The 15,678-nt window shown below is 37.7% G+C and overlaps 5 protein-coding genes across 5 annotated transcripts in view; 1 reads left to right on the top strand and 4 right to left on the bottom strand.

Annotated features, from left to right (window-relative positions):
• LOC104782558 (N-terminal kinase-like protein) lies at positions 894-7,139 on the top strand. Its single transcript, XM_010507522.2, has 21 exons — positions 894-1,229; positions 1,751-1,849; positions 2,164-2,315; positions 2,445-2,517; positions 2,661-2,783; positions 3,043-3,151; positions 3,277-3,356; positions 3,642-3,723; positions 3,900-4,039; positions 4,140-4,250; positions 4,353-4,469; positions 4,582-4,671; positions 4,829-4,882; positions 5,058-5,132; positions 5,214-5,289; positions 5,430-5,529; positions 5,618-5,687; positions 5,798-5,865; positions 5,948-6,063; positions 6,258-6,509; positions 6,607-7,139. Exons 1-21 carry the CDS (start codon positions 1,104-1,106, stop codon positions 6,888-6,890), a joined length of 2,397 nt encoding a protein of 798 aa, XP_010505824.1. The 5' UTR covers positions 894-1,103; the 3' UTR covers positions 6,891-7,139.
• On the bottom strand, positions 7,113-9,761 carry LOC104784322 (pentatricopeptide repeat-containing protein At2g40720). Its single transcript, XM_010509365.2, has one exon. It carries the CDS (start codon positions 9,708-9,710, stop codon positions 7,134-7,136), a length of 2,577 nt encoding a protein of 858 aa, XP_010507667.1. The 5' UTR covers positions 9,711-9,761; the 3' UTR covers positions 7,113-7,133.
• On the bottom strand, positions 10,053-11,541 carry LOC104784320 (F-box/LRR-repeat protein At3g03360-like). Its single transcript, XM_010509364.1, has 3 exons — positions 10,582-11,541; positions 10,309-10,455; positions 10,053-10,172 (listed from the first exon to the last, which is right to left on the bottom strand). Exons 1-3 carry the CDS (start codon positions 11,539-11,541, stop codon positions 10,053-10,055), a joined length of 1,227 nt encoding a protein of 408 aa, XP_010507666.1.
• On the bottom strand, positions 12,384-13,206 carry LOC104784319 (putative F-box/LRR-repeat protein At3g18150). Its single transcript, XM_010509363.1, has 4 exons — positions 13,138-13,206; positions 12,826-13,002; positions 12,480-12,658; positions 12,384-12,417 (listed from the first exon to the last, which is right to left on the bottom strand). Exons 1-4 carry the CDS (start codon positions 13,204-13,206, stop codon positions 12,384-12,386), a joined length of 459 nt encoding a protein of 152 aa, XP_010507665.1.
• The window catches only part of LOC104782555 (DEAD-box ATP-dependent RNA helicase 17-like), a 10,969-nt gene continuing 9,109 nt past the window's right edge, over positions 13,819-15,678 (bottom strand). Inside the window, exon 11 of the mRNA XM_019245006.1 lies at positions 13,819-14,044. Within this exon, the coding sequence (XP_019100551.1) occupies positions 13,983-14,044 (62 nt within the window). The 3' untranslated portion in view covers positions 13,819-13,982. The remainder of the gene's footprint in view (positions 14,045-15,678) is intronic.

The raw sequence follows: 15,678 nt of genomic DNA, 5'->3' as shown, positions 1-15,678 counted from the left end.
TTTTTTTTTTTTTTTTTTTTTTTTTTTTTTTTTTTTTTTTTTTTTTTTTTTTCTGTGGGGTGGGTTAATTAGCTAAATTTGGAATTTTCTTAACCGGCGGCAGATAAAATATGTCCAAGAATCAAGGGCCTAGCTTTTAGGCTATTTCACATTGGGGAACAACGAAATAGTATTTTTCAAGAAATGCTACAAATATTTGTTTTGCAAAATCTAAATGGTATTAACCAAAAGGTTCTAACTATAGTGATTAACCCATATTGACCCGGTCGGGTGGGTTCGTCTTTTTGTTAACACGGCAGAGGAACTGGTAATAACATTGATAAGTCATGGTCTTCAATGATTTAAGACAAATTTTATAATACTTTATTTCTTTTCTTTCAAATTTCAACATTACAAGATTTTCTTAGAAGTCTAGACGAAGACTTAAGGTTTTCAATGCTGAAAGCCTGAAACTGTTGAACTTTTTTTCTTGACGTTGAGTCGTGGAAACACATACATAACTTAAGAAATTTCTAATGCTTTGAAGCAAGTTTGGTAAGTAATTTCTTGACAAAATCTTAATAGAAATTTCTTTGGATCTGAATTATGTCATCTTAATCTATGATAAGCCCCTTACAAACAGTAAAAATGTGATTAAACATTATACTACTAGTCTACTACCTTAACACACATATATATACATATTGTTGGTGTATAATTTGCACGAGAAAACCATTGGGCAAGAATAGAAGGCCACAAACTATGAATTCAGCCCACAATATAAACGTCAGCAGATCCAAACTCCACGACGTCTTATAAGCATATAAACAGCACGAATTGTAAAAGCAAAATACAAAAACGGCGATAGAGTTAGTACGTTCAGGTCGATCATAATAATAATTCCGACGAATTAAAAAGCCCAACAAAAAAAAAAAAGAAAGACAAATCTACGAAATTCTCATCTTCCCGGAGATGCAGATTGAGGAGGAAGAAGAAGAAGAAGAATCATAAGAACAGAGCTTTTCAATTATTCCGTTTTGCTCCACCGTCGTTCTTCTGATTAAGCATAGATCCGTTTGAAAGCGACAAACGTTGTTCAATTGCTGGATTGAGAAAGTGGAATCATGTTTAAGTTCTTAAAGGGAGTGGTGGCTGGATCTGGTACGGGACTCAAGGATCTGCCTTACAACATCGGTGATCCTTATCCTTCTGCTTGGGGTTCATGGAGTCACTTTCGTGGTACCTCCAAGGTTGCTTCTCTAATCTCACTTCTCTCTCTGTACGTGCGGATGTTTGTAATTCATCATAACATGTTACGAATCTGCCTCTAGGCTACAGATTAGTTGTATGAATTTGAATTCTGTGCTGTTAAGTGTTGCTTTAATGTCAAACGAGAGGCATAGTTTTTTTTTTTTGTATCTCCCCTGTAGTAGATTGATTTTTCTATGTAGCGTTATGCTTAGTAGCTGTAGTTTGAGAAGTACCATTCAATATTGTTCTTGGTTCTTCCAGTTTGTGAGTACGCTGAGTTTTGAGATTTGCATTCATAATAGTAACCTTATGTGAATTTGACTCTTTTAATTGTTTTTGCGGCTTTGTTTGGTCAAGTCTCTCAGGCTCTCTTTCTGTAGAGATATTTTGGCTTTGTTTTATAAACTTCATGTCTTTTTCTACTTGGTCTTTCTGGGAACAATCTCATCTTCAGTCTCTAAGGTCTATGATACTTCAAGTTGTTATACAATCTCATCTTCTGTACTTTTGGTTTCTTTAGGATGATGGGTCTCCAGTTTCAATATTTGCTCTTTCTGGGAACAATGCTCAAGATGGTCATTTGGCTGCTGGAAGAAATGGTGTCAAGCGCCTTCGTACTGTAAGTTCTTATAAATTAATAACATCTTTAAAGAACTCAAACTCTCAAGTATTAGGAACTCAACTTCATCAAACTAGTGATTTACGGGTACCTTTACTTGTCTCTAACCGAAGTATGAAGTCACTGCGATATACATAATCAGTTTTTTTGTACCTGGTTAAGAATTCCCCTGTTGAATTGACACCTGCACAAATCTAATTTTGTCACATCTTCACGAGCAATTTTTACATAAATATAAATGTGCTCAATTGATTCATAGGTGGATTTCTTTCTCCTTTTGTTACTATCATTGACATCTTTCTGTCATTTTGCAGGTGAGGCATCCAAATATACTTTCATTTCTCCACAGCACTGAGGTTGAAACTCATGATGGTTCTACTTCCAAGGTTACGATCTATATAGTCACGGAGCCTGTTATGCCACTGTCAGATAAGATAAAGGAGCTAGGCTTGAAAGCTACCCAGAGGTATGAACTCTTCTTATGAACATCTAGGCAGAAAAGACATAAGATGCCCAGTGGCAAAGCCATTATCATGTTTGACATGGTAAATTTTGATCACCTGTCGTTTTTTTAATCATGAATATTTCCTTTTAGGGATGAGTACTTTGCACTGGGGCTACACCAGATAGGTAAAGCTGTGAGCTTTCTGAACAATGACTGCAAACTTGTAAGTATTTGCATACAACACCATATTTCAGCTATAAGAAAATATAACCGGTGGCTATTTGATTTTCTTGTCAGTTAGATTTCGTTTTAAACATGTGATGGAATACATTGAATCCTCACGTCAAAGTTTTACTGTCTCAACAGGTGCATGGGAATGTCTGTCTGGCGAGTGTTGTTGTTACACCTACTTTGGATTGGAAACTCCATGCTTTTGATGTTCTATCAGAGTTTGATGGGAGCAATGAGTCTGCAAGTGGACCTATGCTGGTACTCATCATTGACGATTGTAGTTCATTTGGGTGTTATGCTTTGTTAATCGTGTCAATTTTAAAGCCATTTATTTCATTCTGTTTTGTCCCTCCCTCGAAATCTTAGAACCCAAACCTGCTGTCATATCTGTCTTTAACACTATTTTATGACACGTACCTTATAGTGTCATAGACCTTGTTCATGTGACCAGGGTGAGAATACTCTGTCAGTGTTAGTGCTTCCTTTTCATCTTTCTACCTTGTTTTTCTTGTTTCAGCCATTTGAATGGCTAGTGGGAACACAGTACAAGCCAATGGAAATGGTCAAGTCTGATTGGGTTGCTATTAGGAAATCTCCACCATGGGCCATCGATTCGTGGGGATTAGGTAACCCCCTACAGTAGTTTTGAATTTTTATGCCTTGCTAATTTTCAATGGAGATTATACGCCCCTCAACCCTTTGTCCACTTGAGTGCAATTCTTTCATTGAAGCCCTTTACTTCATTTTTAAGGGTGTCTTATTTACGAACTCTTCTCGGGCTCCAAGCTGGGAAAAACAGAGGAGCTGCGTAATACTGTCGGCATTCCTAAGGTTTTGTTTTCATCCCTTTCTTCCCTTTACTATATGTTATGTTCCTCAATATCGGTTTGTGCATACACATGGGTTCTACTTTGCTTTTTCATATTTATGGATTAAGTTCCATGTATTTTTGATAACTGAAACTCCCGTGTATTTGGAACTTATACTGGCGATGCGATTTTTAAGTCAATAGGCTTTGTATGTTTCCCCAAAGTTTTGATGTGTTGCTTTTATTTCGTATGACTTTGATTTCTGAGAGCTGGCTTTCATTTTAGTTGAATGTTTCTTTTCTCACAGTCTCTGCTTCCAGATTATCAGCGACTCCTAAGTTCCATGCCTTCTCGCAGATTAAACACCTCGAAGCTTCTAGAAAATGGCGGTAATTTCCTGTCTGGTTTTTGTACCTTAAATAGTTCATTGTTTCTCTATTCTCTGTATTTTTGCTTTTGGCCCTTCCGTATGGGTTTCTTTATATAATGTTGTATTATCTCTCATAGTTATCTTTGACCATCCCTTATCTCTTGATTCTTATGTCGGACATACTTGAATTGGCAGAGTATTTCCAAAATAAGCTGGTGGACACCATACATTTTATGGATATTCTTAACTTGAAAGATAGCGTCGAAAAAGATACTTTCTTCCGCAAACTCCCAAATGTTGCTGAACAGCTTCCTCGGGAGATCGTGCTTAAGAAGGTGTGAATCTAAATTTTATTGGGTAGTAAGACAACCATTTGCCTTTTGAGTTAAAAGGTTTTGTGTTTTGCTGTTTGACTTAACCTTTTGGTTGATGCAGCTTCTTCCTTTATTAGCTTCTTCCCTTGAATTTGGTTCAGCAGCTGCTCCCGCATTAACTGCCTTACTTAAGATGGGTTCATGGTTATCAACTGAAGATTTCAGTGTGAAGGTTGTTCAGTCATGCTATATTTATGTTAAAACGCTCTAATCACTCCATTGCTGTATGTATAGCTTTCATTTATATTCTAAATGTATTACTTCTATGATTTAGGTACTACCAACAATAGTCAAGCTTTTTGCTTCCAATGATCGAGCTATTAGAGTTTCTCTTTTGCAACATGTTGATCAATTTGGAGAATCAATGTCCTCGCAAATAGTCGATGAACAAGTAAGATCAGTTCCTCTTCTGTGTCCTGAAAGGTGTTCAACTGTGGATGTCTGGCGATACTACCGTCTAGTTGCATTCTTTTATCATTAACAAGGGGCTGCATTTTTACTAGGTATACCCTCATGTTGCTACTGGATTTGCGGATACATCTGCTTTTCTCCGAGAGCTGACTCTTAAATCGATGCTCGTTTTAGCTCCAAAGGTACCTGCTCCTAACCCATTTAAGCTGCTATAGTAAATGTCGCTGACTGTTTCATCTCATTCAACGACAATTTTATTATCATTCACATTTTCTTTTGTCATAATTAAGTTGTATTTGCATCTGATATAAATTTCTTGTTTTTCGTTTGTGGTTGCAGCTTTCTCAGCGTACACTTTCAGGATCACTGTTGAAATACCTTTCCAAACTACAGGTTTGCATCCATTAACCACATTAGCTGGACCATATTTGTTTATTTTTTCTGTAAAATATTCCCGCCTTTCAGTACCTCTATTCATGGCAATCCTTTGATTCTAGAGGTCATGCATGCTGCAGATAATTACGTCTTTCACAGTATTAGTGCTTTAAATTTTATATTATCCTCTCAGGTGGATGAAGAGCCTGCAATCAGAACAAATACCACTATATTACTTGGGAATATTGCCACCTACCTAAATGAAGGGGTTAGTCTCTAGAAGCTTCGTTTTATTTTTCTTTTACAGTGAAGGGATTTCTTGTTACCTAATCATGAAACAATGATGCAGACAAGGAAAAGAGTTTTGATTAATGCTTTTACAGTGCGTGCACTGCGTGATACATTTCCACCCGCTCGAGGTGCAGGTATGTGAATGCCTGGTATAACAGGACCTTACAGTTTCGGTTGTATGAATCATTTCTTTATCAACTGGGTCTGGGATATTCCTGTTGTTATCCTCTTTCCTGGTGTCATCTTATATCTCACTGGATTTTACTTTACGCAGGGATTGTTGCATTATGTGCCACCAGTACTACTTATGACGACACTGAAATAGCAACTAGGATTCTTCCGAATATCGTTGTGCTAACCATTGATCAAGACAGGTTCCTTTATATGCATGTCAATCCTTGTTTTGTCTAATAGCTTTTTGTCCGACAAAATCTAAAGCATTTTCTCTTGTTTTCCTAATAGTGATGTCCGATCAAAGGCATTTCAGGCTGTAGAACAATTTCTTCAGATACTGAAACAGAACTATGAGAAGGTAGGAATAATATGTCTACCTAATTCTGTCCTTAAGCTGTTTTTATATTTAGATACTTATGTATTAGAAGAGGATGGAAGATAACTGAATTTTTTTTGGGGTTTTAATAGACAAACACTGGTGAGACGGGAGCCAGCGGAGGAGCTTCAGCTATACCTGAAACTGCTGGTCTGATTGGGTGAGTATAGTCAATTCAAATTATACTAACATTGGTCAAAGAGTTAAGTATATTAATTAGACTAATTTAATTACTTTTATAGATGGGCTATGAGTTCTTTGACTCTCAAGGGTAAGCCACTAGAACAAGCGCCTCTTGCTTCTTCTTCTTCAGCACCATCCCTAGCTGTTGCTGCTGCCTCAAATGTTGCAACCACAGGTACACTTGAGATCACTTGCCATTAATTTTCTCTCAATCCTGATTGTAAAACTTGTTGAATTGTGCAACTGCTGAATCTGGTAATACTAAAGGAAAAAAGATGTTGATTTATATGCTCTTTTGGCTAGTCTGTGTAGTTGCCAGTACTTTCCTATAATTTCCTTTTTTGTTTGTTTCTTGGAATTTTTCCTCAGCAACGGAAGCGCCAAGTGTCAAAGCCAGTCATCATACACGTTCCAACTCGGACTTCACAGATCCACCGGCACCACCATCCCCAACATCAACAGATGGTTGGGGAGATGCCGAGAATGGCATTAGTGAAGGTCATGAGAGTGACAAAGATGGTTGGGATCTCGAACCGCTGGATGAACCAAAGCCTTCTCCAGCTCTCGCAAACATTCAAGCAGCTCAAAAACGACCTGTGTCTCAGTCCTCTAGACCTGCAGGTATTTACTTAGTTTTAGCTTAATCAGTTTGCCTCAACGCATTCTGTTAAACTTTCTAAATTTGATATGGTTGTGTGTTATTCCTCGCTCTTAATAGCTACAAGCTCAAGACCAAAGATAACCGCGGCGAAAGCAGCTGTGAAAACAGAAGATGATGATTTGTGGGGATCTATAGCTGCTCCCCCACCTGCAACTACTTCAAGACCGTTGAACTCGAAAAAGACAGTTCAGTCTGACGGTGAAGACCCATGGGCTGCCATTGCTGCTCCACCACCAACCACCAGAGCGAAACCGTTATCTTCTGGTCGTGGCCGAGGAGCTAAACCAGCAGCTCCTAGACTAGGTGCCCAACGCATTAACCGAACCTCATCTGGAATGTGATAAACACTAGAGGAAGGAAGAAAGATAATCAGCATACAATGTACATTTTTTTGAAAGCATCTCCAGGTGACTCGAGAGTTCAAACTAAGCAACCAATGAATTATTTGATTTGTAATATCATTCATTTTAAACCCCAAGAGTGTCTCTATTTTATATTCTACACTTACAAAAAGAGTGTTTCTTACGAGTTTCTGAGAAGTAGAAGTGATGTAAAAACACTATCAATTCGGAATGTTATCTTGTTCAAGTGGACTTGTTCTCATCCAACATATTACTCTTCAACCAATTCAATACGTTGAAGACCTCAGCTTGTATTGGAGAAGATGAACCTCCTGAAAAGAAAACATAAGTTCTATTGCTAACATCTATCGAACTGCAACCAGGTTTTTTCTGCAAGCCTTTCTCCTTCATCTCACCCAACAACTTTGCTGCTTCGTCCTTCAATCCTGCTTCCATGTAAAGATTGATTAACTGAACATAGGTACTGCCTCTTTCCGGTTCCATTCTCAACAACTTCTCAGCAGACAATATCCCAAGTTCCACATTATGATGAGTTCTTGAAGCAGATAAGAGGCACTGCCACATGCTACTGTCTGGTTCAATAGGTATTCCTTTTATGAAACTGTAAGCTTCTTCCAGGTGACCCGCCCGTCCTAGAAGATCCACCATATTTGCATAATGTTCAATGTTTGGTTCGATTCCATAGTCATGTTTCATGATCTCAAAAATGTTTTTGCCTTCCTGCACCAAACCGGAATGATTGCAGGCTGAAATCAGAGACAAGAATGTTACATCATTGGGCGATTCTCCTGCCTTCTTCATCTCGTCAAAAAGACTCAATGCTCTAAAACAATCTCCATGGGATCCATATCCATATATCATTAGGTTCCAAGTGATCACACTCTTATGGAGCATTTTCTTAAAGATATTCTCTGCATACTTTGAAAACCCGCACTTAATGTACATATCAATCAAAGCGTTTTTCAGGTGAGAATCTGAAGTAATATTGCGTCGTAATGTATAACCATGTAGACTTTTTCCACTAAGCAAGCTTGCAGTTGATGAGATTGCTACAAGGACACTTGTGACGGATAATGAATCTGGTAAGACACCTTGATTGAGCATCAGATTGAAAAGTTCTATCGATAGTTCTGGAAGGTTGTTTCGGCTGTAGCAAGATATCATTGAATTCCAGGCTACAATGTTATCCGGTCTCATGCTAGTAAAAACTTTGAGAGCCATTTCTGGTAAGCCACACTTTGAATACAGATCAATAAGGGAGCTGCCAACGAAAACATTCAGCACTAGTCCAGTTTTAATCATGCCACCATGATATTGAAGGCCACACCTGAGAGCCTCTAATCCGGCGCATGCGTTTATAACACTGGTCATAACATCAGAATCAGGTTTCAAGTTATCATCTTCATCTTTCATGGACCCGAAAACTTCCAGAGCCTCTTTGAATTTCCCATTCTTGCAAAGTCCTGAGATCAGGGAGCCCCATGCAACTAGATCTTTCCCTTCCATTGATTTGAAGACTAAATAAGCATCATTATCACATCCACATTTGGAATACAAAGTGAGCAGAGCACTCTCTATTGTAGGTGTACTTTGTATCGGTCTCTTAAACAGTTCTGTGTGGACTGATTTGCCATAGTCATACAATCCCAACATGCTGCAACAGGATATAACATTCGACAAGGTAAAAGAATCAGGCAAGACACTTTTCTGCCTCATGAAACCGTACAACTCCAATGCAGAGTACCCATACTCATTCTCTACATAAGCTGCAATCATCGCGTTCCATATTTCAAGTCTTTGATCTATAACGCAACTGAAGACAGTTTCTCCCTCACCAATCATACCACATTTGGAATACATTGACAGTAGAGAAGTAGAAACATACGGGTCATTGTCAAATCCCATCTTCACAACGTCGCAATGGATCTGCCTGCCAAAACCAGAATTCTCACTTCGACTACACGCACCAAGAGCCCCAGTAAATGAAGTGGAAACAAGCTTGACACTGTTACTCTTTGCAAGTATATACAACTCCAAGCTAGACTCACAGATCCCACTACTACCAAACCCAGCAATCATCACATTCCACAGTACAACATTCGATTTATCCTCAACCTCCACAAAAACACGCCACGCATCTGTCGGTAAACCAAACTTGAAATACATATCAATCAAAGCAGTTTTCAAGAAAGAATCACCATCTAACGAATTCCTCAACATATACCCATGAATCTGTTTCCCTTCTTCCCGCCTAAAGTTTCCTTCTTTACACAAAACACTCACAACAGTGGACAAGGAGAAAGCATCAGGTCTTACACCCAACACCAGCATTCGACTAAAACACTCAACCCCTTCCTTAAATCTTCGAAATTTGAAGTACCCATCAATCATAGAGTTCCAAACAGTGACATCCGAAGTATAAACTCCACTATGAGACCAACCGTCGAACACTTGGACGGCATAATCTAAAGAACCACATTTCACATACATATTAACAAGCGAAGTTGCAATGAAAGGATTGTAACGCCAACCCAAAACAGTGACCGAAGCATGAATTGTTTTGCCATAGCTGAGATTCGTGAGAAAAGAGCAAGCTTTGAGAAGAGAAGGGAATGTGAAAACGGAAGTCCACAAGGGAGAAGAGCCATCATGCTTAGTATACAAATGCAGAGCTTGTAGATACTCTCCTCTCTGAGTTAGAGCTCTGATTCCAGAACCAACCCAAGCCGGAGAAACGTGAGAATCAGCTAAACAAGAAAGTCCCCGACGAACTTGAACGTCGTGAAGCTTGAAACGCATATCAGCATCGTCGTCGTTATGTCTCGTTAATAAAAGTTATATTCTTTAACAAAAACATATGTTCTAAAGTTTCGAACTTTTTTTGGGATAACTTATGCAAATGAAACATGGTGGTTATACACTAAACAGATTTGATCAAGTTTATTACAAAATTAAAGAAAAGTTTACAATTTTGAATCGGCCACATCTGATTTGTTTAGCCGATGATGATGGAGACATTGTTGTTTCGAGTAAGCACTGGAACCATCTCAAGCAACTGCTTCATAACACCATTTGCTTTATAATAAGTTTCCAAATGTATGGCCATCTTCTTTAACGTCTTTGAGGTTTTAAGCACAAGTTCTATAAACGAAAAGCGTTTGCTCTCAAGTGGCCAAAGTGTTTTAAGTCTATTGCTTCAGAGCTCCAGCATTGATCCGAATTCAAGCCATGAGAACGCAAGTTATTGTCAATATAGATGCCCTGTACATGAGATAAAAGTTTTCATTATCCAAACTAATCTCAAATTCTACAAACTCAATGTTGGGCAGCAGTTAGTAGAATTGTGAATGAAAATATATATACCGGTATGAAGCCATCATATCTTTGTGTGTGTCACCGTTAGCATTTTTAGTTCAGGAGAGTTTTGTAGTATCCTTACTATACCAGGAATTACATAGTGAGAGATCGGTGTCTCAAGCGTTATAGCTTTAGCCTTAATGAATTTTGGAAAAAGAACACCACGGAGCTCGGCAAGAGATAACATCTAACAAGCAAGAAACACAACACCAAATAGTTAATACTAAAGTACATATATATATCTCAAGAAGAAAAATTGGGGCTGCCATGTCTTAGAGAGTGCACATAGACTACTCCACAACCGAGAACATACCTTAAGATAGCTTTCCCCAAAAGTAAGCTTCTCTACATTCTGACAACACTTCTCTAGCATCTCTATCACCATAATATGAAGCAAATCAGCATTCAGTTTATCACGTTGGGATTTATAGCTAATGTCTAGTTTAGCTTCGGTCAAAGACAAGACATCAACTAAATCACATAGTAACGGAGAGGTTCTCAATCTGAGACGATGGATATGTGGTGCCACAATCTTCGTTGGCCCCGGAGTACAACTGTCGTTATAAATTGCTAATGTTCTCAGACGCGGTGATCTGCTGAGATCAAGAATTTTCACTTCCTTGCAAAAATCCAATATTAAAGATCCGAGAATGGGACAACCAGATACTATATTAGCAATGGATTCATCAGAGAGGTTGCAACGACTCAATGACAGCTTCTTCAGGGATGTCCACGCTACAGAGCATTCGGGTATCATTTTAGAAGAACAGACTGAATAAATAGAGAGTTGCTTGACAGAGGAGTTGACGTAGAAGAATTCAGGGAAGTTATAGCCATCCCGCTCTAAATACAGCAGCAGTTTCTCAACGTTTCTAGAAAAAGCGAACTTGATCCAACCGTCCATGTTAGCAAGATCATCAACCTTGTTCAACAAGATACGGAAACTCATCATCTTAGGAGCTTTATAGCGAGCTAGGGTTTCGTTTATCGAATTAGCATCAGGTCTGTCGTCTTTATGGAAGTAGAGAGAAGGTGTACCGGACCATACATGCCTCCATCGTTTGGACAAGACGGAAGTCCTGATGGCAGATCTGGTCGGCATCAAGGAGAGGATATGTTGGAGGATCTCATCTAGCATAGAGCTGATTGAGTCTACTATTACACCCTCACATGAATCTCCTGACTCTTTGGTTTTGCCGAGGTTGTGGCTGAAACTTCTTTCATCGGCGGTGGCAGTGGCATCGTCGTCACCGCCTCGGCCTTCGTCCGTCATATTAATTTATCAATGGATGAAAACAAAAAAAAAAAATATTAGGGTTTAGTATGAGATACCTATTTAATTAATTATACAACTTCTTTTTTGTTTTTTTTTGTATTCATGAGTTTTCACAAATAGTTTCCTATAAATAGATTTTCATAATTTCTACCAACTATTGATTGAATTATTTTTTTTGAAAAAAATCTGTCATTGGGTCTATTTTTATTTTCATACATTACATATGTCACAAAGAGTGTCATTTTGACATAATGCACACAAATTAAGAAAATTATATAATTTCTATTTTAATTTTTATAAATACACTAAAATTTTTCTTTTTCTAATTAGTTAACTCAAATTATAGAGATAAAAAGAGAATTTAATCTTTTAAACTGCATTGAAAACATAAAATGACATTATTTTTTTGTAACAAGAAAATAGTGTCAAAATGACATTATTTATGAAACATAGGGAGTATATTTTTTCCTTTGTTTGTAAAATTAAAACCAAAAACTAAAATTTACATCAAATCCACCAAAATGAAAAGCCAAAAAAAAAACTCAAGAACCAAAAACCACTACAAACATTCATGGCCTAATGGTATATATATATATATATATATATATATATATATATATTTTCAGCAAATATTAACATGTTTAAAGAGCCAATATAATTAGTCACAGTCGAACATTTCGTAATACAACTCTGGTTTGTCAATATCACACAGGCCAGTTCAGTCGAATACAAAACTTATGCAAAATGAAAAATGGTGCATGGGTACACAGATTTGATCAAGTTTCTTACAAATTAAAGAAAAGCTTTTTACATTTTGAATCGGCATCTGGTTTTTGAGATCACAATGGAGACATTTGTTGTTTCGAGTAAGCACTTGAACCATTTCAAGAAACTCTTGCACAAAACCTTTTGACATAAGATAAAAAGGTTCGAACCTTATGACCATCTTCTCTAATGTCTTTGTGGTTTTAAGCACAAGCTCTATAAACGAAACCACAGCCTGTGCCTCTAAACTCCAGGGGGGAGTAGTATATTTGAAGACTCTCGCTTCCGAGCTCCAGTATTGATCCGGATTCAAGCCATGAGAAAGCAAGTTTTCGTCAATATAGGTGTCCTGTATATACAGCAGAAAAAATAACTCGTTATCCAAAGAGTGTCAGTAATCTCGAATTCTACAAACCCAAGTGAAAGGACCTGGTTCTTGAATTATTCAAGGTCGTTGGCAATAGTTAGAATGGTAAAGAGCAAAAATAAAAAGAGGTTTAGGGAAAATCTATATACCGGTATGAACTTATGATCCCCTGTGTCTACAAAGGTTAGCTTCTTGAGTTCAGGAGAGTTTTGGAGCAACCTTACTATACCAGGAATTATATAATGAGAGACCGTTGTCTCAATCGTTAAAGCTTTAACCTTGAATTTTGGGAAAAGACTACCACGGAGCTCGGCAAGCGATAAAATCTAACAAAAAGAATAAGCAAAATAGTGAATATATAAAAAAAAAAAAAAACACACACACACACACACACACATCTCAAGAAGAAAATAGGGCTGCCATAGTGCCATGTCTTATTAGAGAGAGTGCAAATAACATACCTTAAGAAAGTTGTCCCCAAAAGAAAGCGTCTCTACGTTCTGATACTTGTCTAGCATCTCTAGCGCCATGATGTGAAGATAATCAGCGTTCGGTATGTCCTCTTCTGAGATACAGCTAATCTCTACGTTAGCTTCGGTTAAAGATAAGACATCAACTAAATGGCATAGTAACGGAGAGGTTCTCAGTCCGAGACAGCAGATATGTGGTGCCACAATCTTAGTTGGCCCCGGCCAGTAATTGTCGTTATAAACTACTAATGTTTTCAAACGCGGTGATTTGCTGAGATCAAGAACCTTGGTCAGTCCATCGCAGTAAAAAGGCCTTTTATTTTATTTGTAGATTCTCTAATAATTTTTTGGTTTTTAATTCTCAAAAACAATTTTGTTACCCATTTAAAATGGGCCATTTTAAAAACTAGCAAATCTAGAGTTTTTATAGCTTACCCCAAAATATTAATTATCTAATAATTATGTAGTAAAAAGGCCTTTTATTTTATTTGTAGATTCTCAAATAGTTTTTTGGTTTTTAATTTATCAAAAACAATTTTGATGCCCCATTTGAAAAAATTAGCAAATCTAGAGTTTTTATAGCTTACCCCAAAAAACAATTTGACTTGCTTAAAAACCTCTGGTAAGCATTTTTGTTTTATGTGTTGTCAATTTCCTCGTTAAGCATTTATTGTGAATCTTTAGCTTTCTGGTTAATACAAAGTAATAATGTCAACAAAAACATGGTTGAAGTTTTAAACTTCTTAAATAATAGTACAAAAATTTCGATGAACAAAACAGCTCATTCATTACAAAAAACTTTATGCAATGGTTATGGTGGCAAAACCGATATTTATCTAGTTTTTTTGTGTACTTCTACCGCTACTGCCACTGCCACTCATCTTCTTTCTCTTCTTACCTTGTTGCCCTCTTTGGCGTTCATCTCTCTTCCTCTTCATCGATTCCTTATGATGTGATTTCCCAACTAAAGACGGTTGCTCTCTCAGAGCAAAGCTCTTGGCGACATGACCCAAGTGAAGCTTCTTCACCACAAAAATGCTTTTGAGCTCTCCCTTGTGAGCTGCATATCCCCTAACCCAAGAGACAAATGCATTCTTCGCCATGTTCTTCATCTTTGGCTGTCAATCAAACAGCCACAAAAAAGGAGAGGTTTTTACCACCATAGTATAAATCAATCACAGCGAGAGGGAACACACTCAAGAGAAACGTACCTCGGCGTAAGTAACGGATTCAAGAGCTCTCTGCAGTGATATGACCCACGGATGTGATTCCAGGGATATGACTTTTTTGATTCGGGGCATATTGCCGGGTATGGGAAATTTATCAAGTACTTTAAGAAGAGGGTACTCTGTAAGTGATGCACCATGTTTCTTAAGCTCCTTAAGATAGTCTATTTCAATCGGCTGTAGAAATAACAAAGCTTCTCCTTTTTCACCAATACGAGCTGTTCTTCCCACTCTGCAACCATGAATCATAACATAAACACACAAGCTCAGAAAATTCAAGGTACTATATATATTAAGGTAGAAACGTCAAGTGCTTTGTGGGATTCCAGAATTTACCTATGCACATACTCGGTAGCTTCTCCGGGACAGTCATATTGTATAATACATCTTACTTTTGGGAAATCCAAGCCTCTAGCAGCAACATCTGTACTCAAGAGAAGAGCCTGTTTCTCTGTTTTAAAGGTCGCAAACGCAGATCTTCTATCATCCTGCTCCATACTTCCATGTAACCGAAACGTTTTGCACTTAAGAAACAACTGTTTAGTCCCCTCCTCTTCTTTCTCAGAATTAGGTGGCCATTGGAATTCACTCAGAAGTGAGTAATGAAAATCTACAGCATCACGTGTCGAAAAAAATACGACTACCTGGAAGAACGCACAAAACCTCAATCAACCAAGTATTTAAAAACAAACAGATATGACAGGAACTCCGGATAGGAGCTTGCTTGACATTTACCTTTTGAGAAGCTTCTCTTTCAAAAAGGTTCTTGAGAACAGAAAGAAGTGCCACAAGCCTTGCACCACATGGCACTGCATATAATAGATAATTGTATCAAACTAAAAGCACAGAACAATATAAAGAGATTCGAGTGGAGATAATTGTACCTCTAACATATTTCTGCACTAGCTGTGAAGGTATGCCATAGTCCTCAGATGAAGGGTTTACGGATTTGTTTACATGAATTACCATATCATCCGCATCAGAGTCAGGAGAGGCAGGGGACTCTACAGATAGATTTTGTTGCAATTTGCTGTTGTCAAGACCAATCATTACCGGATCATCCAAACTAAGCTTTGCAAGGTCGTTAACTTTTTCATTCAATGTTGCTGACAATAACAAGTTCTGCTTCTGAACTCCTTTAGGAACAATATCATCCTCCTCCTCTCCTTCCTCGTTTTGCCCTGAACCTAGAAGCTTAATTATCTGTTCTATCTCCTTCCCATAACCTAATTCAAGAATGCTGCCATAATTCAAAGGAAGAATTAAACAAAGGAAGCACATGATCAAGAAAGAAGATATTAACTTT

Source organism: Camelina sativa, chromosome 4 (assembly GCF_000633955.1).
Source record: "Camelina sativa cultivar DH55 chromosome 4, Cs, whole genome shotgun sequence".
In the NCBI taxonomy this organism is placed as follows: domain Eukaryota; kingdom Viridiplantae; phylum Streptophyta; class Magnoliopsida; order Brassicales; family Brassicaceae; genus Camelina; species Camelina sativa.
Note: the sequence above shows the minus strand (reverse complement) of the source record. Positions and strands in the feature narration are given on the sequence as shown.